This window comes from Macrobrachium nipponense, chromosome 30, assembly GCF_015104395.2.
Source record: "Macrobrachium nipponense isolate FS-2020 chromosome 30, ASM1510439v2, whole genome shotgun sequence".
Lineage (NCBI taxonomy): Eukaryota > Metazoa > Arthropoda > Malacostraca > Decapoda > Palaemonidae > Macrobrachium > Macrobrachium nipponense.
This window is the reverse complement of record NC_087218.1, coordinates 11,491,025-11,515,584: the sequence shown is the minus strand read 5'-3', so window position 1 is coordinate 11,515,584 and position 24,560 is coordinate 11,491,025. Positions and strand designations below refer to the sequence as shown.

Here is a 24,560-nt window from a genome sequence, read left to right as displayed (position 1 = left end):
CTTTACTCACACACTAGTGAATTTGTACATATTGTTAGATTAGCCTATGATCGTGGATATTGGCTTGCTGTATATAAACCATACATCGAAAGTTTAATTGTACGTTGGGATTGTTGTACAGAATTACGATTTGGTCGTGAAGCTTTTCTGTGAAATTTGTAAAATTTCTAATCGGCTTTTATTTGTACAGTTTGATAGTTGCACAGCATTACGACCAGTAATTACAGTAATGATGCTGTGGATTTTGCAGTGTTAAGCTTTGTCCTTGTACCCGAACAGCAGAACCGTACAGTAATGCACTTTTTTGTGATGCATAGTTGTTCAACTAGATTACATAGCTTTTACATTGCATTTATTCAAAGTTACAATGACCGGAAGCCTTATTTCTTTTTTAGGAGGTTGGTGTTGTCACGTTTGTTTGGCAAATTGTTAGGTTTCTGTGTGTAATCGTTTGTCATAAAGTTCTACCCGATGAAGAATTTGTGATAGTTGGAACGACTACATCTGGCCATTGAACTCATCTGCCTTCACTTGTTTTGCTGTCAGGCTTAGTTATGGCTATTATATTATATAGTCTGTCTCCTGGATTTCATGCTGTGCCCACATTTTAACGAATTTTAGATTTACTTTGCTAGAGAGATTGAAAGACCAAACCTCTTCCCATACGATACAAATTTTTAGTTAGTTTGTCTGGTTGTCTGCACAGGTTTCATGCACGAGAGAGAGAGAGAGAGAGAGAGAGAGAGAGAGAGAGAGAGAGAATTAAATGAATGAACGGTTTTTCCATGTATTTGTCAACCATTTTTGGATTCTATTGACTGAAGCTCTTGTGCTATATTTGCTCGGAAAATCAAATGAGCTATTTATTCTTCATTTTGATGCCTCTGGCGTACGTACATACCAGTCGGTGAAATAAAAGGGAAAAGAGGAATTGATACACAAATCTCATCTGCTGCTCCTCTTTTCCCAACAGTTGAAGGATGAAATAAATTTTGAGGGAATATTTTAGAACAGATGAATGAACGGTATTATTGATTTTTAACTGGCATCACAGTGCCTTGAAGGCACTAAAGCTCCGTTTCAAGAACTAGCAGTAAGACCTGGTAATCGTGTCCCCCCTCCCCCCTCTTTCCCATGGGGGCGGGGGTGAGGGCGGTAATGCCACTTTTGTAACCACGATGATTAGCGTAGCTTGGATGTTCAAAATTTCCGTGATTCTATCGTAAATTATAACAAACACAGGGAACCCATGACAGTTTGCCTCGCACGATGCGCTGTCTACTGAGGAGAGTCACTTCTCTTCCTTTTTGACTCTCCCAGTCTAGCTGTCCAACTTCTCATACTTTGGCAGTGAATATCAAGGTCGAGAGAGTAACACTCTAGGCCTTGGGATGATACCGTGACTGTGTGTCGGTCGAATTTGTAGGATCTTTTTGACAGGATGTTGGATAGCCATCTTTTCCTCGACTTTTCTTCCCTATCCTCCTCCTCCTCCTCCTTTCCCTTTCAACTCTGTCTTCCTTTTCTTTTCTTTTTCGTCTGGTCTAGATTTCATCCCTTTAGTGTGCCTCCTCTTCCTCCTCTTCTACCTTCTTTGGTCTTTGCTGAGCTGTTTTGATCACTGAAAATTCCTCAGGATATCCAGCATTTGGAAAATCATTAAACATTAAAATAAAACTAATAGTAAAAAACGTTAGTATTTTATTCCTGAGTTTTTAACGGATTAAGTCCAGCATTTCACACACAAAAAAAATCTTTCGAATCATAATTTTTCCTTTAGAATCGCTTCATCAGTAAGTCCGAAATCATTTTAGTGGGCTGTAATCACATCTTGGAAGACTCCCATCTGTTCTTAATGATTCTTATTAATCACTTCGCAGAAAATCTTTTTCCACCTTCTTAATGAAGCCAACTTTTCTCTCTGGAAAGTGTTAATTATTGCCCCGAGCGTTCTCATCTTGAGCTGAACTCACTTGACATTCATTTGAAGATCCGCTTTTGACTGAATGGAACTCGCGTTTTATTTTGGGTTATGGACGGGCTATAACTCTTTTTTAAGGTCTGTTGCAAGTTTCAGGGATGGTTTGTTCGTTGTTTTTAAACGATGTAAATTGGTTGTCGTATGATCTAATATTCCTCCTTTTTTTTTCTCTCCTGCTGTCGAAACGCTTCAGTTTTTAGGAATGATTTTTGGGATGCTAGGCCCATGTCCATATACCTCCTTAGGAGGGTACAGGAACTTCGCGCAAATTGTGTCCGGCATTCATTGATGCTCACCCATCCAAGTACTGAACATACAGCTCTCTTGCTTAACTTCACATCTAAACTGATCACTAGAGCAGCAGCTAGACGTATATTTTATGGTTGTAGGACGCGTACTCAATGAAGCAGTCTATTAGACTTCCATTATGGTCTGAGTGTTCGGTAACTCAGATAGGACAGTTTTCCTCTTTAATTCGCTCAGTTTATCACTGATGTTTCGGAAAGCTGTTCATCATGAGAGCATTTCTTTTTAGTTCACATCCATTGCTTCAAAATGTTAGTTCCTGTCCATTAAGTTTCAAAAGGTTTTAGATTCATTTCTAAAGGGAGTTTGAACAGTCAGATCATGTCCACTCCAAAACATCTTTGTCAGTGATTCATGTTTTGAATTAAGTTTGATATGTTATCGTCTGTTTCTGTATTTAAATGATAAAAATTAACATTTAGAATGCTGAGTCCGTGTTTTTTTGACGTTTTTGAAATCTCGGAATTGAGTTATCCTTACCACTTGCTACATTTGTCGTTCTCTTTCCTGTTCCTCGCTTCATCTCTCTCTCTCTCTCTCTCTCTCTCTCTCTCTCTCTCTCTCTCTCTCTCTCTCTCTCTCTGAGAAAATCCGACACTGAATGTCTAGTTAATCACTGAGAAAATTCATTCGTCCCTTATCTCACTGGTGGCAGATTTAGACGCTGAGTTATTTATTTTTATTTTCCGCTCATTACCAAATGAAAGAAAGTGCGCTGTTATCAACTAGGAATCATTTGACTCATTTATATAGGAAACCTCAAGGAAACACTGAGGATTATTATTGTCTTCCCATTGCCTCTTCCTTTCGACTCGAACTTCAATCTCCTCTTAGTTAAATTCGTAGTTCTTATCATCTGAGCCATTGTAAGTATGGGCTGCATTTGTGAGTAGTGACATAGGCTTTGGAACAATGATTGGTGTTGTAGATGGTCTTGATCTGACATTAGAATTAGTCTCTCTCTCTCTCTCTCTCTCTCTCTCTCTCTCTCTCTCTCTCGTTGAGACTGCTTTTCTATCAGTCGAATGCGCTGTGGATATATAGTAGTATTACATGTCAGCTAGTGTGTTTGTTCCTTGCTGTCCAGTGTTTGAAAGGAAGTGAAATTAGTCGCTACACTTTTTTGAGTCAAGTTTTCATAAGTGAATCTTTGAAATGGCTTGGGCCGTCCAATGCCTTTTTGTGTTTCCCCTGGTTCCAGCGACTATACGCATACTTCGTAAGAAAACAACTTGAAAGATCGGTTCCAAGTATTGAAACGTTTGCTGTCTTCCTACCAGCACCATTTGGCAAGGACCTAAATAAGGCTTTATAACAACCAAGTGTCATCTTTCACATCATCTTACAGTGATATATTCAAGCGAAAGTCATCAGGTCGTTTTGACTGGAAAATTTTTGCTTTTGAAACCCATCCCCCTTCCCCCCCGCCCCACAAACTCGGATGATGCCCCTACGACCCTCACTCCCAGAATTTCAGGTTCATCAGAAGAGCCGCATTTTGTGTTCAAAAAATTCCCCCCCTGAATTTAGTGTGCATTTACTAAGTATGATGTCACCCATAATTCACCATGGTATTCTAATGAACGTGATATAAAAGAATTGAGAAAATCTTGTCGCATCTTGATGGAATTTTTTTACCCTTCGTCTCTACAAATGTCATTTTCTATAGATCTAAAAAGATAGTATTTAATAAAAACACATCACTCTCCTGAATTAAAAACAACAGCAGCTTAGGTGTAGTCCGCTTTCTATATTGGTCATGGCAGGTTTAGAACTGAGTAAGTCCCATGTTACGGTTCCATGTGGGTGGCGCTTGTGTCTGTGGACTGCGGGTGAAATTGTACTCTTGCTTGTCCTCCCTCACTGCTTCCCAGCTGCTCTAAAGAGAGAGAGCCTCTACCCGCGTCAATACAGGATTAATCTAACAGATATTATATCATCCACGTCTAGCAAGAAGTACCCATGCTTTGTGGGTCATTTGATGCTTTTGCATCCAGGCGCTCCGAAAATAATTATTGTGAAGTTGGAGTAAGTCCAAGAAATGAGGAATGAAGGTTATTTAACGTAAGTTAGTTTTGTTGGATTGAAGCTTGATAAAGGAAAGACCTTTTACTCACAGTCGACATTCACGAACACCCCGGGAACACGGACATGACCGCAGTAGAGGTTAGTGGATGACCGGTACGTGTGTGTGTCTTTAACAGGACGTGGTAGAAGTACTTTTGTGAGGTGTGTTTGCCGTAATCTGGAAATGAACTATGTGTAGAACACTCATGTCCTTAGATTTAACATTCTCTCTTAGGATAGTTCCGTCAAGTGTAGACTCTGAGATAACAACAGCATTAACCCTTCTTTAACATCTCTTTGGTTTCTTTTCACTCACTTTTATCCGGATTGGGTCAACGCTGAAGCAGATGTCAATGTTTTTTTTGTAATTGTTGCAGATTGATCAACTGTTGAAGATTTTTTTTGTGAATTGTTTGTGTAGCCGTTCATGATCATTTTCGTTTTTGTTCTAAGTATCTGTAAATATATTTTTAAAGGGCGTTGATTGTAACTGGGAAAGTATTAAATAAAACATTGCCTAAATAACATCCCGTTAGAGAAAGTTTCTGATAACGTCATTGGCCATTTAACGCAGAACAGCTTAACCAGAATATTTTATTAAGATTTTTTAAAGCCCTTTGTTTGGAAGTCTGTATAGTTCATTTTCGGAATTAAATAAGACAACTCTCTTTCTTAAAAAGTTGAATTACTTTTTAATTTTTTGTTTAAAAAAATCTTATTCGGTTTATTTAAAATTCGAGATCATTTTGTTTAGAAAAATCAGTTTTTCTTCGTTGACAAACCTAACTTCTTTTGATTAATCAATCGAATTTCCTCTCCAGGCCCATTACAAGTTACTTCAGGGTGGCTGAACAAGAAAAGGACTACATCTGCTCGCTGCCAAAAGACAACGGGATGCATCGGTGCGCCGACCTTCCACCCACCACTTACGAAGGTCAGCGAGGTCACAGGCTCTTTCCTCCCAAATTTATTCGCAACCGAGACTCTCTCTCTCTCTCTCTCTCTCTCTCTCTCTCTCTCCTATTAAGGCTCTCTTCCGCGCCTCATTAAACTGATGCCCTCCCCTCCCCCACCTTTAATCTGTCGACCCAATCCGTGCCGTCAGTGGACCTCATGCGGTGCACTGTAGGTATTACATAAGGTTCTTTGCAGCGTGCCTGAGGCCCCTAGCTGCAACCACTTTTGTTCCTTTTACTGTACCTCCTTTCATATTCTCTTTCTTCCATATTACTTTCCACCCTCTCTCCTAACAATTGATTCATAGTGCAACTGCTTTGAGGTTTTCCTCCTGTGACACCTTTCAAACCTTTTACTGTCAATTTCCATTTCAGCGCTGAATGACCTAGTAGGTCCCAGTGCTTGGCCTTTGGCCTGAATTCTGTATTCAACACAGCTCATTCCTACCTGTTGTGGAGGATTGATTACGGTTTACCTGAGTTTGCTATACAACAGTTATTTCATTATATTCACGTCTGAATCTTTCACAAAGTCCAGATACTACCATCCGGCCTAATGGCGATGTCACGTGACCCCATTTTAGGCATCTTTTAGCTCCTTGGCGCCCAAGATTTTGATTTCCCTCCATAGCCCCGTTATGGAAGCTTCTTACAATTATTTTTCAACTTTAATAACCTTCCATACATTGAAAAAAAAAAAAAAAGTCAAACTGCTTATTGTGACGTCTGGCCCTTTTTCCTTCCTGCATTTTTTTTTTTTTTTTTTTTTTTTTTTGTTTTTTTTTTTTTTTTGCCCACGGCGTAGTCACCTACGTTTGAGAGCTAAACATTTCATCAAGTCATCAATTGTTCCTCCCGTAGTGGGGTAGTGCCATCAGTGCACCTCATATGGTGCAATGTAAGCATTACCTAAGGTTCTTTGCAGCGTCCCTTCGGTCCCTAGCTGCAACTACTTTCAATCCTTTCACTGTACCTCCGTTCACATTCTCTTTCTTCCATGTTACTGTCCACCCTCTCCTAACAATTGTTTCATAGTGCAACTGCTTTAAGGTTTTCCTCCTGTGACACCTTTCAAACCGTTTATTGTCAATTTCAGTTTCAGCGCTGAATGGCCTTAGTTGCCCTAGTGCTTGGCATAATGCCAAAAATCTATATAAATCAAACCAGTTGTTCCATTCGATGTTGGCGCGAAATTGAAGGCACCTGTTTTCAAAACAAGGCTATCACATAAATTCGTTCGTTTGCAACTTCAGATTTACTGCCAACATCGGTCGTGACTTTTATCACAGTTTGGTAGGGAGGATGTTTGAAGAAGGCGGGAGTGTGCACGCGCCCGACTTTCAAATTCCTACAGCTTTTAGGCAAAGCTCGAGCTTAAGATGGGTCCTCTTTATTGTGATGGCCGAATAACCATTGTACTGAAGCCTTGGGTGTTTGTCATTGTTTCCACTTATTCTGTTTGGATTCTGTTGCTCTGTGGTGCACTTGAACTTCTTTGTTTCATTTATTTATAACCATTGTGCATTTAACTTTATTCCTTTGTTCTTTTATCGTGGATGAAAAATCTATTCTGTGGAAGATTGCTCGGCCAGCTCCTGGTCTGTTTGCATATCCCTTTAGAATGTATTATGTCATTGTGAGTAGAAGCAATAATCATGATTCCCGTTTTGCAGGACATCTATGCAACGAGACTGCGCAGCCGTTCACGCTCAATGATCCTTCAAACGAGTCGTGCGTCAACTGGAACCAGTACTATACGGATTGTCGACCGGGTGATAAGAATCCTTTTCAGGGAGCCATTTCTTTTGATAATATTGGCCTAGCTTGGGTAGCCATATTCTTGGTAAGCATACTTCCTCCTCAAGGTTTTTTCTGTCCCTTTAGAAGTGGGTTGTATTATAAGCATTTTTCTGTGTTTTGTTTCATTCACAAATTTTGACTTTTCACAATCACTATAAGTTGATGGTACTTTTGGCGTTAGTAATATGGAAAAGAATTATGTGAGTTTATTTTTTAGGAATTTTTGAGTGTGAAAGTATTTGTAGAAGGTTATATATGTTATAACATTCAGATATTAAAAGAAATTGTGGAAATTTAACCGTAGTATTGTTTTGCTAAGAATATTTATGTAATTTTCATTACTATATCAGAACTTTGTTAGTATTAGGATTATTGCAGTCCCTTAGTTAATTCAGTAGTTTTTTACATGAAAAGCATTGTGCGTTTAGAGACGTATTTCATATGTCACATACAGAGTTCGTGTTCTCGGGAACATGTATTTGTTCCAGTTTGCAGTCAGATTTTTAGAGGAGGTGTATATAGGCGAAATGATCTCAGAACATAAGTTGCTGTTTATTAAGACCATGATTTTATTCCAGGTTATAAGCTTAGAGGGATGGACGGATATAATGTATTATGTGCAAGATGCCCATTCCTTTTGGGATTGGATATATTTTGTGCTACTTATTGTGGTAAGTGAATAGTATAGAGTATTTCAGCTTGTGATTAATACACCTGAGCTGTACAAGATAGTAAATGATCTATAATATCAGTCAGAAACAGGATCAGTCATCTTGGTTCTGTTTAATGTAATCCCTTGAGTTACACAAGCTATGGCTATGCATAGACCTCCTAGATTAACGTTCATGCCCTTTTTCCAGATTGGATCATTCTTCATGATCAACTTGTGCCTGGTTGTCATTGCAACACAGTTTTCTGAGACAAAAAAGAGGGAAATGGAGCGGATGAAGATGGAGCGCGCAAGATATCATTCAACCAGTACTTTAGCCTCTGGATCCACATCGGAGCCAAATTCGTGTTATGCAGAAATAATAAAATATATTGCTCATTTATGGAGAAGAGCAAGACGGAAACTTTACTCCAGGTATCGGCAGTTTCGCCGCCGTCATCGATCTGATCATCCCCGTCAGCTGAGTCTTAAAAAACAACGACGTCGTCGTCAGTATGAGGCTGCGCAGAGCGCCCTTATAGGTCGAGAGGGCGTTGGGATGACCGGCACCATAGTAGCAATACCTTCGGGGGGCGTCAGTCCAGCTGGAGATAAAACAGTCATGAACAACATCAGTTCTGTATCTCCGCAACTCTTATCACCCCATGATCCGTCGGAAAACCTAGACGACCCGAGGCACTCGAGTGCCCCTCGCGCGAGCCCAGAATTTTCGGACGTGGACCTCCAGACATCACCCAGAAGACCAGTCCTCCTAAAAATTCCTAGTGGTGCTAGTGGAGACGGAAGTACCTCTGGTAATGAATTAGTCCCAATGTCCCCGGGTGGCCAGGCCATATGTACACCACGGCAGAGGCGGCGCAGCTCCGTCATGTTCAGTGATGTAGTGCTTCTTCATGGCCATTCCGGGGACACAGCTACGAGGAATGTATGTCACAGCGAAAAAACGACGCAGACAGATGATGAACCCTTGGATCCAGCATATTTTCGTGAACCGTTACCTCCCTCACCTAATACTTTGGGACCACCTGCCCTGCTCCCCGCTGGGCTAATGTCAAATACATTGATGCCACCTTCTAAAACAAAGTCTTCCTTACGGCCTGTCTCAAGAACTCCTTCGTACAATGGTTCGGGAGGTAAAGGCTCTCTGACGTGCGGAGAACTTCTCGCTCTGAGTGGAGCACTGTCAGCAGCTCTCCCCACTCATCTTGGAATCGATTCACGCTCAGTACACACACTGTATTCTTCTCTTGCCAAAGGCGTCAAGCACTTTTCAGCGCCCACTTTATTCTTCTCAGCAGAACAGGCCCCTGCCGGCTTATCCGGCTACTACTCGGCATCAGACTCTTGCAACTCTGACTCAGAATGGAGCGAAGATGATTGGAGTGAAGAAGTCCAGAAGCCTCCTTCTGCCATGAAGAAAGTCTGCATGCAAATGCGTCTTTATATTAAGAAATTGGTCGAGCACCAGTATTTCCAACGAGGTATCCTCGTCGCTATACTCGTTAATACTCTAAGTATGGGTATTGAATATCACAATCAGGTAAGATGGTCCTTCCATGAGGGAAAAATCTTTGTACATTAAATATTTCTTATAATTACAGGTAGACGATGTATGTTTTACTTTGAAAATTTATAGATAATGATGAATTATTTCTGATTTTGATTGTTCTAATAAAGTCATTGTGGTTCTCTGGACCACAATAGTGTACAAAGGGGCCGTAACAATTTTATCTCTTTACAGCCTGAGACCCTGACGATGATTGTGGAGATAAGCAATTTGATATTTTCGGCAGTTTTTGCAGTAGAGATGTTGCTAAAGGTTATTGCAGAAGGTCCATTCGGCTACATCAGCAATGGTTTTAATGTGTTTGATGGCGTCATTGTTATCTTAAGGTACTCATATAATTTTTAACAACACAACTCAAGTTTGGCTTTGGGATGTTCTCAATGCTGCTTGTCCTTTTTCTGTTCATTAACCTATAGTAGCTAATGGGGACCTGCATCTTTGGAGAAAGGTTGAAAGATTAGTTGGCAGCAATTCAGTTGGATACAAATTTTATTGCTATAGTAGATTCACATCAACCGTGCATTCAATGTCAAGCCCAGTCCTTTACAACGCTACTGATTGGCTGTCGATAAGCCAATCAGAGGGCTGGAAACTCTGTCTCGAGAGTGTTCACATAGGCAGGACGTATGTTCCAAGTCTCTTGAGGGATACGTTTGAAAGACGTATCCCTCAGGAGAGGTGGAACATAAATCCTACACGTGAACTCTCTCGAGAGTGATTGGCTTATCAACAGCCAATCAGGAGAGTAACAAATTAAAGTGAAAACTTCAATTTTGTATGTCATTTGTAGTTACTGCAATATATCTGAAGTGACAAACCGGTAATGACTATGTGATCTGTAACTCGTAGAACAATTAATCACAAAACTGCTAAATTCTCACAGTTCACCTCCCGGTAGCATATAGTGCTTTCATGACTGCTGCTCTGCAGACCCTTTTCACCTTATATATAGTTATACATATCATCTATTGATAATGTTCCTCAGTAGTTTATAATCGGTCCGTCGGACTTGTCATCGCACTTAGTAATACTTTCAGTAAAAACTAATATGTTATGAATACCTATTCATGAAACTCTGCCTTCAATTCTCAATTTCTGAAATCCTTCGAACTGTAAAGTAAGTTACAATGCTTTGATATTTATTCTTAATACAAAAGTATGTAAAGTTATGAAAGCAAGGAATCTACCGGAACGGGGTGTTGACTCCTTGAATTTTAAAATTTCATATATATATATATATATATAATATATATATAGATATATTATTATCTATATATATATTATATATACACATATGTACATATATTGCTTATATTTTTAGCAACATTTTGCTGAATTCTCCCTTTAGTCAGAATAATGACGTGAAAGTTTCATAAATATTTTCTCGTGTATTCCATTAGTAGTAGCATTAACAATTCACAAACTTTTTGTTTTACAGTAAATACATAGCAATTTTCTCTACCCCATCAGGAATAAAATATGTAAAAGTTTCACAAACATTTTTGCAGTGCACATACTATGTCTCTTCAGTTAGAACATTAAGAGACTAGAATATTTTACGAAGAATTTTGTTCGTTATACCAATTTTGTGCAGCACATTTATGTCTCATTTTCTCTTCAGTCAGTCAGGACAACGAAAATTTAAGTATGACAACCATTTTTGTGGTGTGTATCATTAGCTGCATTATCACTGACCTCTCTTTAGTGACTTATAGGATCAAAAGTATTGAACAGATTACATACAACATTATGCAACCATTGATGTCGAATTAAGTCCCCTCCTTGTTCATCTGCAGTGTGGTTGAATTATATGAGAGCTACACAACAACAGTTGTTGGAGAGCAGGCTGGGCAGGGCTCAGGTCTGTCTGTTCTCAGGACTTTCAGGCTTCTCAGAATATTAAAGTTGGTGCGTTTTATGCCTCAACTGCGCCGACAACTCTTCGTCATGCTGAGAACTCTAGATAATGTTGCCATATTCTTCTCTCTTCTCATATTATTCATTTTCATTTTTAGGTAAGTTGTGTCTCACAGAGTTCTTTTCATATTGTTTCATCACATCTGGAACTCTCTTTCCTCATATTTCAGAGGTGCTTCAAAGATTTTTATAGCTTTTCTTTGAAAATCTACTTTCGATTAAAAAAAAACTAAACTTTTAAAGAGTTCCTTTTATATACTGACTTTGCTATAGTCACATGTAGATTATTTCTTGAAGAACCATTTGGAAACCGAAATATTAGTAGTATTCACGTTCACATATGAATCTAGGGTTTTGAGACTTATAATTGTAGCATGTCCTTTTGTAGAAAACCATTTTTCTATGCTAACAGTTATAAAGCATATTTTAATGTTTTTAATGATAATATATTGTTAATAAAACAACATTTCAGATTTCGTTTTATATTTTGTATTCAGAGGGACAGAGCTCTGAACATCTGATTTTGGTTGTCTTTACAGTAGTATGTAGCCCATTCCAGTAGATATGTATATCAAGTCCAAAGACCAATTAGTTCTTAAAAAATGTTCTTGGAAATTTGTTATCAATCAGGTACCATTGTAAAGGCGCCAATTGTCCACATCCCCTTTTGCCTTTAGCTGGGGTTATTACCTACAAAATTCCAAGCACTGCCCTAACTATAGTGCTTCTGCATCCATTGTCACGGGCCAACTTCTTTTGTTTTACCGTGGTCCGATTGTTACCTCTCATTTAAGAATAAATCCTCTGGCTTATCCCTTTGAAAATTTAGAGATACGATTCAGTCATAATCATTTCCTCTTAAGTTTAAGTAAAATTCGAAGTGAGGTTTTGATAAAGCCTTACAATAACAGTAACAGAGAAGTACATTTGATAGTAAATAATCATGATAATTAAATAATTTTTTAAAAGTATAATGCTGAAACATGATTGCTGTTTTTGATTATTTTTATTGAATATTTAAGTAAGCAGTAACAAATATATCAATACCCAATTTAATTGGGCAAGGATTTAGTACATATTTAGAATTAGTCGGAGAGACAGGGAATTAAGACAGTACGTAGCAGCATGACTAAAATATGGTATAGAAATTAGGGACTTGAAACAGAGATCCAGTTTCGAGAGCCTATTCTAGGTAGTTATGGATGAGTCTTAACAAATAAAATATGAGTCATCCTTGATAAGTTTAAAAATCATAGTAGAGGCATCAATCTTTCTGCTTTTCGAAGGCTGTTGACTGCTTAATGAAGGGGAAACATATCTAATTAGTATTTTATCATTAAGTCTTTGAAATATGGACCGATTGACTTGAAGGGGTGTAGGAAATTGACTTGTATGGTACCAAGTTCATACTAAGAATGATGACAGTATTCCTCTCTAAAGTACTTCATTCATGATTTGGAAATAGATTGAGGAGATATAACTGGAGCAAAACACTTTGGACTTGATATAAAATATTGTTCCCATTTCAAGACCCTTTAGTTATAAGACTAAATAGTTTACAGTATTTCTTTTGGAGAAAATAAATTGTAGTTGATATGTAACCTTAACCTCATCAGTACTGGATTAGGTTTCTGGTGTTTGTGTTTACACCTTTGGATTACAATTTTCTGTCTTATCATTTACAAATTAATACTGCAAAGATACCTACAATGCAAAAAAAGTACACAATGCTAAATAATTCTGTGCTAGAATTCACAAGGTCGATGGATGAACATATGATATATGACATCAAAGCCTGTTTTGTTGGATTTCATATCGAACGCCTTTTTCTTTTTGATGGTACTTTTGTTAATTATTATATTACAGTATTAATATATTAAACTTCAGTGCACACTTGCCACAAGGGAACTCATTAACAAGGAAAAAATGAGATCTTATCATTTGAAGTCAATTGGTCAAGAATGGCTGTAGGACTAACTGCAAAGTTACCTATTAGAATAGTGTCAGAGGTTATGTCATAGACAAGTCTCTGATGAGAATTACTGGTACAGGTATACTTCTATTAGATGAAAACTTTAATAAATTGGACCTGAGATGATAATGTTGGGGCTTTTACATTGCACATATTCTATTTCTGTTATGCAGAATAAGTGACGGTCACTATGCCAAAATCTTGGAAACAAGATGGCTTAGTATAATGGTGGTGGTTTCATTTACACATATAGAGAAAACATACACTATCACGTGTCTACAACAAGATTTCTTTTATATAGTAAAGCCTCAGGTTTTGGTTGATTTTTGTTACTTTTCATGTCTGTTTCTCTTGTCTCAAAAGGAGTTGTGGTTATTGAGACACTGGATGAAATTTATTATTTGTCAAGTAATCATTTAGATGATACATAATATAATATCATCAATAAACAGTCAGTAGTAGCACACATATTTTAAAGCACTGGTCTGATATATTTTATTGTCTCTCACGGTGTTCCTTTAACTACAGATTTTATGTAATTTAGAGAGGAGCATTACTACAATTTTTATTTACAAATTTTATATAATGTTTGAAAAATGAAACACACCCAGAAAAAAAAATTTCATCACATGCCTCTTTTCAGGACTTTTTAAGTGGATAGTGTTTCAAGAGCCCTTGGTTACAGGAAGAGTGATTTTAGCCACAAAATGTTTGTTGTCGTGTAGGGTAGTAGTTTACATTCAGTTTACAAATATGTACTAGTATAACTCGAACTTTAGACGATAGGTTTTCTAACTTACCCTTTTCTTTCAGTGTTATAAGCCTTAAACACATCTACTGGTATCCTGAACAAGACTTATTTTGCACCTGAATTACATTTATGGTTAATGGCAATATGTCACACTTACTCTTCGTGTTTTTCCTCGCATAATAGGTGTCATGTTTGTGTTTCCTTGTGATCGCACTCAAGACAACAGGAGTAACATCTTAACACTTCAAAGGTTATTGAACACCCAAGGCCTCTTACGAAACAAAATGATTCCCAATTTTCTGTCTTCTCTAGTAGATACAGTACTCTCTTGTACTAGTAGGTCTACATTATATTCAAGATGCACAATCATGCTTAATCTTGCTTTGCACGCTTTCGAGAAAATCATTGCACTGAATGAAGGGAACGTTTCAGCTGTAGAGCTCACGGAGGATTTCTTCATTTTATTTGCTTCAGTGAAAAATCACAGATCTGGGCAAAATGGAATCTGGAGCAGAAACTGTATGACACTTGAAGCTGTGCTTGGAAGTACAGACCAGTTTTTTTAATACTATCCTTTACGTACTGCTTTGTGACTTAAAATTTTCTCCCTACCACCACATGTTTGTTTGCTTTTGGCTTCAAAAATTTAGCTCGTAGATGGAGAGATAAAACGTATGGGGAAGATTTTGACAAAAACTCACTCAGCTATCATCAGTTTTCTTCTTAGTGTATTTGACCTGGAGACTAAAGAGGATAAATATAGTGTGTCATTTTCTTCTTTCTTTCTTTCTAGTATTCTGGGCATGAATCTTTTCGGTTGCAAATTCCGCAAACAGAACTTCGATAATTCATCTTCTACTGACCGGAAGAACTTTGACTCTCTCTTATGGGCCAGCATAACCGTGTTCCAGGTATTGCATTTCCCCCAAAAAATGAGTGTGCTTAGAAAGTGTGTTTGTGTGCGTGTATGCTCGTCGCGGGTTTCCTCTTACTGAGAGCATCTATTCAACTATCTAATGCTTTTGGGCTGGTCCATACGTCTTTAGTAGGCAAGTAGAAAGTTAGGAGAGAAAGATGCTGTGCAGTGTCTGTATATAATAGAGTTAACTTCTAACATCAGTGTAGTTCCATTAACATAATGGTGAAGAAGCTTTTTGGTGCTTTTTAAGTTTGTCTTGATAGTTTTGTAGTTTTAACGTTTTTAGAGTGCAGAAACGTTTTGTGTTCTAGATACAGAATATTTTAGTGTAGCTCTGGGTCTGTAGTCTCTTAGAACTGAGGCTGAAATCGACAAAGCAGGATTATGGCTATGCACCAAAACAAACCATCAGGGGTACGGAGGCACAAATTGCAGAAATGCAACTCGACTTTGGGCTGTATTCAATTGTCTGATGCTGCAGTGATGTTTATTCATTCATGCATTAGTAGATGCCTTCTCTCTTAGTGAAGAATAACAGAACTGTACATTATTCTTTGAGAGCTTGTGCCCCTGAGGGTTAGCCAACAACATTAAAGGAAAATGGTGAGTCCAAAACACAGTCATTTTATTTTATATACTGCTTTCCATATACACATAATTTTGTACAAGCACGTTCTGGCCTGGTAGATGTAGGTAAATGCAAAACTGTTCAGAATTCTTCTGCATCTACTACTACTACTACTTACTACTCTACTACTACTACTACTACTATTACTTCTACTACAACTACTTCACAAGAGGCACGAGCTACTTGAAGACCTCAAAAATGAGGTTGTTGGTCACTTGAAGATTCTTCCTGTCCAATTGTGTATGATACAGCTAAGGTGTGTATCAGACCAATACCATACCAGCTTTTTTTTTCTTGCCTTGCCTGATAAACATATTACGTCACTGTAGCTTTTGTCTTAACATACACCTAAGAGCATCTTGTTGGCATCTAGTTGGTGTGCCATGACTGGATAAATTGAGTTTTTTTCTTTTCACTGATAAAAGATTGTGCACGACCTTTAAATCCAGGGGAACGGTGATAGAAATAAAAATGATCTCTTCGTTACTTCAACTCTGAATTGCACGATATGGGCACTTGTGTGCAACACTTCTTCATGGCACTGCATAATAATAATCATTATTTTTCGTTGATAGAGTTCACCTTAAACACAATAGATAAACCTTATACACTTCTCACATGACTCATCGTCATTTCTCACCCATACTTACCCAGATTCATGTAGGCTGTTTAGTGCGAGGTACTGTCTCAGATATACTTCATTCTTTCGGCTCTTCTTCAACTCCCATTAAATTTGAAACTGCGTTAAGGTTAAATGCCATTTCAGTAAGCTGGTTAAGATGTCTCCTCTTCATGGTGCATTTCCATAAGCAGGGGTTTATCCTCTTCACAAATCACAATAAATCAGGACAGTCCAGATAACAGCCAGATGTGTCTTTGCATTGGAATTCTGAGTGTTTACAGAGGTGTGTTTGTATTCTTGGGTGAAAATGAAGGGCCATTTGGGTAACACTGATTTTGCAGATAGGCTCCATTCCAAGTGTGGAATACCGATCAAGTTTTTTCTTGCAGTATTCCGAGTTGTTCGATATAGTGATCATTTTCAGTTATGCTATTTTTCTTAGTCATGGATATATTTGATTAAATCCAGACTTGTTTCATCTTTCCTGGTAAGTGCTTGCTATTGAAAAAATTTGATGAAGCATGTTGATGACGTTGATGCCTTCACATTGGTGTGTTATTTAAATTTAAACACACTCAAAATAAAAAAAGTCTGTTACAGTAGATGGATAATAAAAATGGAAAGGTAGAAATTATCCACAATATTTTGAGAGATCATAAAATTTGTTTTGTTGAGAGCTAATTTTAAATACAATTCGAAAGCAATCTCTTCAAGAGTTTATTCATCTTAATTTTGTAAGATTTCATTCCAGTCACTTTTATCATAGACTGTTCCTGACTTACAACTTTCTCAACTTCTGCCCGTCCACAATTATTGTCGAAATAACTGAGAACTATAGATTAAAAGAATAGATAATGCACGCGTAAAGCAAAGATATAGATACTATACACCTGACAGCTTAGTGAATAATTATTAATATAAATATTATTTTCTAAATAGTATACCAGAGTGGTACTTGTGTTTGCGCTGCTGTAAGAGTATAGTCTGCAGCAGTGTTGTGTTTACCAAAATCAGTTCCAGCATACTGGAACTTATCAGCAGTTGCTGGACTTTTGGATGTTCATTTAGAGGATGGGGAAGTGACGCGCTGGAGTTCTTCAGTAAAATCTATTATTAGTGACACGTTAAGGTGTGTGAATTTGGTTTTATCGCAGAATGATTTCAATTATATAAGAATGACGAAGAAAAGTATAGCACACTGAAAATGAAAAGATTAGCAAGAAGAATGTAGTAGTATACCATACTGAAAATAGCCCGAGATCATTTTAGTTATTAATTAAGTCATTTATTGGAGTACTTGTTAAATTGCAGATGTGAGTGGAATTTTATTAAAGGGTAAAACCAGCAAGGCGAATATTGAATGAAAGCTTTGGAGGATAATGATAGAGGTAGGCACGAAAATAAATATATATTTTTTTATGTACATTTACATAAATGTCGTGGTTGTAGAAACTATAGCAAAGTCTTTCGATTCTTTAGATTTTTTACTTGTTAGAACTTTTTTTTTCATTGCAGTTAGTGTCTTCAAAGCCATTCGCAGTTATTTCTCTTCATGCGTATAATGTCAAACTTAACTTCACATATCCAGTCATATTTCACATGGGGGACCTATATTTTAACATTGCAAGGTCTTTTAAGTGTATTAGGACTCAGGCTCATCAGGTTCATGTAGATTTCGGTAGTCTGGAATGTCGTTTTGTGTTTATTGAAGACTTCTGGCTACTGGTTCTCTCCCATAGAGACTCACTCTCTCACACTTGCAGACGCACCCCATACACACATCCCTCATCCAGACACTTGGATATTTTTACATCACAGTTCATCCTGTGTCTAGATGTCTACGTAAATATCACATGTCAATAGGTTTTTCATGAGCCGTCTTTTTTTTTTTTTTTTTTTTTTTTACTATTTGATCGTATGTGTTGTGTTACAAGGCTGACCTCTGATTTGTGTACCACTTTCATCCAGATGCCATGAAACAACTGTTTTATTTACTAATAAATATCCCAGTTTCAGCAAAATGACTTTTTTGTCTTGATAAACACTCCTACTTCATTGACCATAATGAAACTTTTTCTGTAATTTTTTTTTTTTTACATAGAAGTGTGCTTTTTTAGGATGATAAAAGATACACTCATGGTATTTGAGATTATTATTACTGTGTTATGCACATGAGATGTTTTTTCTTCATTTAAAGAGCTCTCCCCGTACTTTCTCTTTTTCTGATATGTTAATGCAACAGTGTCAGAATGCAAGAGAATGGGTGTTGTCTTATTTTGTGGTTAAATTTTGTCAGGTTGGTGGAGATTGAACCCTTGAGCATGAATCACACTCTCAGATACCAAATTTCATTCTTATATGTGGAACTAATCGTAAATGGAGGCTTTTAGAGGTTCTTGTAGGTAAAACAATACTTTTTTATGTTCAACGTGATTGAATGGGGTAGACGAAGCATACTCATCATGTAGTACATGACCAGTACATACTTGCAGTAGGATTGTCTTGTCTCAAAATTGATTATCATTTTCCCTGCTTCAGCTAAACTGTTTTTGACAACTTGTTCATTTATGTAAGATACATAAGATAGATCTCTGGTCGTCCTCTCAGGCAGGGATGCATTTGCGAAATCTTAAAAACCAATGCCTGTGGTGCCTTCATCTTGTGGGTAAAACTGTGAATATGTACCCATGTATCATAAATGAAGTGGTGGCTTTATGAAAACGACAATATTGTCCTGGAGTGACAGTGTTTCTCACAAAACGTTTAGGCATGCGCACACAGCCTCTGAATGTGTGTGCAATGCTTTTACATTTTAATGTCCAAGTATTCACTTTTTTTTTTTTTTTTTTTTGTCAGAGCGACTGGTTATTTTCACTTAATTATGATGCAGTCTTTAATTGAAAGACTTCTAAAGAACCTCCTGAAGATAAGTTATATTGCTTTTAGATATGTCAAACACTAGGCAGGAACAATTAAAGGGGTTAAGCTGGTAACTTTTAAAATATGCAAAGGGCAGAGCTGGTTGTATTTACTGAATCCATATTCCTTTCTTGTTAGCAGGAGCCAATATGCATCCAAACTTTAACTGGTTTTGACAGATGTGCTTGGAAAACAAGTATAATTTGGACAGATGCATATAAAAAATATATCAAAGGTAATAAAGCTACCTATGCTCTTCTTCATATTCCAAATAGTGAATCGGTGAAAAATCCGGTTGCTTTTAGAATTTTTCCATGATAACTGTCTGAAATTGCTGTACAGTATTTTCCATTTGCCATATCCTCTTGTGTTTTGGTAGGAATATTGTTTACCGAAGTGTCCCTATTACAACAAGGTTGAAGTAACAATTTCTGGTGTAAATTAATGACTGAACACGATTGCCAATAAGAAAGTATAGTATGTACAAGGTAATTATGATAACAATGGATTTTGTTGAAGTGATTGGTACCCATCTCTGTCTTGAAATAACTGACATCCCTCTTTCCTTTCGCCTGTATATAGTTACTTTGATACTTGCTTTGATATTTCTACCTAAAGGCTATAACAGTACTATCCTTCCAGTAGGGCTTTCAAAGTGCAGTGCTGTGGTAGTGTTTTGTTGGCTGCCGTAGTTAATAAAAGCAAACCATTCATCGTCCTGTGGCTGGATAGGGCAGCTGCTGCTTCAGTGTGTGATAGTGTCGTTTGGTACTTTGTAGCTTTAGATACTAATAGCCATTAACAATAGGATGACCACCTTCCTGACTGCGTAGTATCATGCTAGTCTCTTGATTTTTCTAGAGTATCCCAGATTCTTGGCTGCTGCTGCTGCTGCTGCTGCTGCTGCTGTAGTAGCTATTAGATTCTTTCCAAAGGTGCCAAGTCTGCAGCAGCTGCTAAGCTTGTTTGTTTCCAGTGTTGCAGTTGGCGATCTTCTAGGTTCATTTAAAGGGCAGACTTAGCAAGAAATTCCTGTTTTCCTGTAGAGATTTAATAACATAGTTTTCCTGGCTAGGATTTGACTGTGTAGATCCCTAGGCAGGCGTTGTACATGGCCGTCTGTATATTCAATTGTGTATGTATACATTTTTTGTAAAACTGTCATGCACAGAAGAGGAGATCCAGATTTTTTTAGACTATACAGAGCATTATTGACAGTTTTCAGTATATTCCCACTAACATTCCCCACATATACATTTCCAGTCAAGTTGTTTTAGCTTCCCAAATACTACCAGTATATTTTGTTCCTGTGGTATCCTATACAGTAGTCATTAAAATGCTAAGATTTTTGTTTTCGAGGTTTTCTGGTAAGAACCAGAATTATTTTAAGGAGCTTTTGTTTGATGAAAAGCTGAAGATATGAGTTTTCCCAATTTGAGGTGTCAGGATCTCCTTTTTCTTTGAGTGTTGCGTTTGAGTCACCCCACTTACGTGTGTGTGTGGCCAGCCAAGGTTTTTAGAATTCCACCATCCTTGCCTGCTCACTCCACCACCTCTAGCATTGTCCATGTCCGTTGTTACTTTTCAGTGTACTAGGCATGTTTCTGTTTGGTGGAAAGTTTTGCATTAAAGCGGATGGAAGTGGCGATTGCACGTGCAGAGAAATCCTGGATCCAACAGCTGGATGCCAGTGCAAAAGGATGCATTTTAACAGCTTCTTGTGGGCTACCGTCACTGTTTTTCAGGTTTGTACTTTGTATAGTGTTTCTTTTATTTATGACTTCTGTATTCATATCCAATTTATCATATATTTTGCTGTGTCTTAACTACCAAAGGGTTTTTCTTTGCATGGAGATGTTTTTTTATTAATCCCTTTTCATTTACTGTCATCAGGTGTAGCCATTAGTTTGAAGTTGATGTTATACTATATTTTGACATAGGTCATGCATGAAAGTTAACTGTATCAAGGGTTGTGGTGAGAATCATTTGTTTATATCCAGTAATATAAAAGTACCTTTATCATCTCATTGGGTTTATTATATCTGACTGTTTTTGAGTAAGTGCTAAGTTGCTCTGAATTATTGTCTGATTCAAGACTAACACCATGTTAATTTAAGAGTGTTGAAATCATGCTACTGGTATCTGTAGCATACATCAGCCAGTTTGTGCAAGAAGAGCTCTAGTTTTGTTATCTCTGGTTTTGAGTACATCAGAAATTGCCAAGACCGAGAATGATAGCAAAATTGCAGTTTCAAGTGGAGGCCAAGGTTTTATCCTGCGATTGAGCATATGGCAAGGAAGGACTGCCTTTTGACCTCAGACCTTATGATCCTTACTTTGAAATATGGGATGTTACTTTCATGGCAGTTAATTAGATGTGCTTATAAAAACGATTCTTCCTTTGAAATAGAAATATGGTCTACATAACAATTTCTGTAGTAAAGAAGAGGTTCAGATGTTTATGAGAAAGGAAATAACTTTTCCAAGTATGTTTAAACTATTTTTAATGGTAGCAGTGTAAGCAGAAAATGGAGGATGGCTGAGGAGGCCCTATTGTTAGATAATTGCTGATCTCTGCCACTAAAGATAAAGTCTTTTTATACTATCCAATTAGACTATTATCTTGTGGGAGCACGCCAATGGTTACCATTAAGTCAGGACATATGAAAATCAAATAACAACAGGAATGCTACCAATAGTGATCATAATAAGAACGGTTGAAATAATCTTAGAACAAGTCTCTCTGTGTACTGAAAATACTTCAGGTAACTATGATTATATATAAAAGGCTATCAGTTGGAGGATCATGGAATAGAGAGATGCAACTAGAATGAGAGAGGTGACTTCGTCCAACAACCAGAAATGAATGGTCCTGACCATCTTCAATGAATCACTGAATTTTTATCATCATCAACGGCTCCCCTTAATACGTCATAGAGAAAGAGGCTAGTGATTGATGCTATAGTGTAACATCACTATCACATCAGGACATATGAAACAGTTCACTACTCCATTATGGTCAGGATTAAGAAGACATCCATAATTTCAAATCTACCTTTACTAAACATTTTATTTCATGTCAGAATTTGTATTAGAAGGTAATTAGGACCTACCAGTCAAGCCACTTACTTGATGGCAGTTTTCATCTACACCACTCTCAGACAGAAAAGTGATCGGTGAGGGCCCCTTATCTTTCTTGTCAATTTTATTTTTGTTTGATCATAAGTTCCCTTTTACAAAGAATGAATTAATTTTGATAGATTGATTATGGAAGAATGGTACCTAAGTATTCTCAGGATTTCCTGGAAACCATTCATTTACGGGCAAGGGCTTGTAAGTTTGTGAATATCCTTGCTTTTGTTAATATTTTTGTGTTCTCTGGTAGTTACATCCTACATAAACTTTGCCTTCTCTTGCTTAGACAAATTTACTTTTTGATCCATAGAAGTCCGGAGTTCAGACATCATAAATATTGAAGAGAAGAAAGCGTTATTGTGGGAATGGTTATGATTAGAAAGATCTGTGATCTTGAAAAATACTACTACATACAAATCCCTCAGCCCTTGAAGTACATCATGTGGATTTTGTAACAGCACACCTTGCAGAGAAGACTGCACTGTGGAATAAAAACAGTTTAATTCACAACCAATGCAAAACATCATGGCAAACTCTTCAGGCAGATCATACAGGCAAAATAATAACAATAACAAAATAATATTTTGTTATAACAAAATAATATTTTGTTATAGTCTTCCAAAATCATCAGAGAAGCATTAAACTGGGTAACAAACAGAATTTCAAATTTTATCACTAAAGAAGGGTTCCCTCTGTAGTCTGAAACCTCCTGAGTAATTAGGATCTTTGAGGTCAGAAGTAAAAATTCTGCTACTTACTGTTTCCTGTCCTGTTGTCAGGTTTTTGGCAACGCTGTCCAGATTTCCTGATAAATGATAAGTTGGTGTAATAGATTTAAAATTTTTTAAATCACTCTTTGTGTTTTGCCTGTATGATCTGCCTGAAGAGTTTGCCATGATGTTTTGCATTGGTTGTGAATTAAACTGCTTTTATTCCAGTGCAGTCTTCTCTGCAAGGTGTGCTGTTACAAAATCCACATGATTTACTTCAAGGGCTGAGGAATTTGTATGTAGTAGTATTTTTCAAGATCACAGATCTTTCTAGTCCTCTTTGTCAGTGCAGCTGACCTCAGTTGTTGCAGTACAATCTGATAGGGAAACCTTACAAATTTATCATCTTGATGTCACTGGAACTAGGAAAATGGAATTTCTGTACATCATCATATGAAATAGACATTATGGATTATGTGTTGTACCAAGTGATAACTTTTGGCAGCAGCAAGCCAGATGTTCATGTTTCCACCATAACCCTGATCCTGTCTGAATTATTATTAGATGTTATCTGACGCCATATCTGCCAGTGTCCTTGACACCGGCTGATTTTGTGAAGGAAGCAATTTAGCATGGTGTTATGTACTTGAGCAACTTCTTTATTTTTATGGCCGTCATTAAGATTATTGTTCATAAGACTGAAAACATAAAAAAAAAGTCCAACTTAGGTAGGTTAGTGTGATTGTATACAGTGTTATCAGAGAGAGGTTAGTTACACAATAGTTTTATTTTTTTTATTGAGCAAAAATGATAGCACTGATCTAGTCATAAGGGGTTCTTCATTTTGACCTGTGATCGCATGTGCAGGTGAGTCACCAGTTGCTAGGAAGGTCAGGTGGATACTAAACTGTGACAGTTAGCATGCTTTATATTCAGACATCATTGCGGCATTACACCGCGATGAAAATCAAAGAACAGGTGTTATTAAGATGATATAGCAAGGTCAAATGCATGTCATTCATAAGAATTTGTATTTTTTTTTCCAAACTTAGTTGTCTCTTAGAGAAACTGTTACTCGTGATAAGCAAGAACATATGTGTTTATAACAACTGTGAGCTTACAAGCACACTTGTAAGGTAAGTCCAGTTTAGGGTACAAGTATATTATTTCGTCCAGTTTTCTGCCTTTGATGCAAACCATCATTCTGCAAACTCTCATCCCTGCTCATGAACTACAATGATCTCATGAACTACAGCCTGGCAATGCCAGCTGAATTTAATACCCGTATTCGTTATCTTTGAAATACATTACAAAATGTCATCTGAATTAGTACGTGCGAGTCTTAATTGTATTCAGATATTCTGTAGAGAAATCTTTTGGATTATGAAAAAGATCTTGATGCCTTACTAACGCAACCTGGAATAAAGCTGATGACAGTTTAAATTGTTATTTCAAAAGTAATCCACGTCATTCACAGCATTGTTTCATGTTAAGTGTTAGCATTTTTATCTATTATTTTAATAAAAAGAAATCATATGATTGAAGTTGGGAAACAGTCTATATATAAATTTCTAGTTTGAGATACAGCTTTCAATGATTCTATGACATGTTTTCAGGTTATTACTAGTTGTATATCCGGC

General features: G+C 37.2%; 1 protein-coding gene across 1 annotated transcript in view; it reads left to right on the top strand.

Annotated features, from left to right (window-relative positions):
- The window catches only part of LOC135202286 (voltage-dependent T-type calcium channel subunit alpha-1G-like), a 146,353-nt gene that overhangs the window by 24,227 nt on the left and 97,566 nt on the right, over positions 1–24,560 (top strand). The window contains 7 exon segments of the mRNA XM_064231595.1: positions 5,176–5,288; positions 6,984–7,153; positions 7,689–7,781; positions 7,971–9,320; positions 9,522–9,673; positions 11,144–11,362; positions 20,664–20,820. Of these exon segments, the coding sequence (XP_064087665.1) occupies positions 5,176–5,288; positions 6,984–7,153; positions 7,689–7,781; positions 7,971–9,320; positions 9,522–9,673; positions 11,144–11,362; positions 20,664–20,820 (2,254 nt within the window).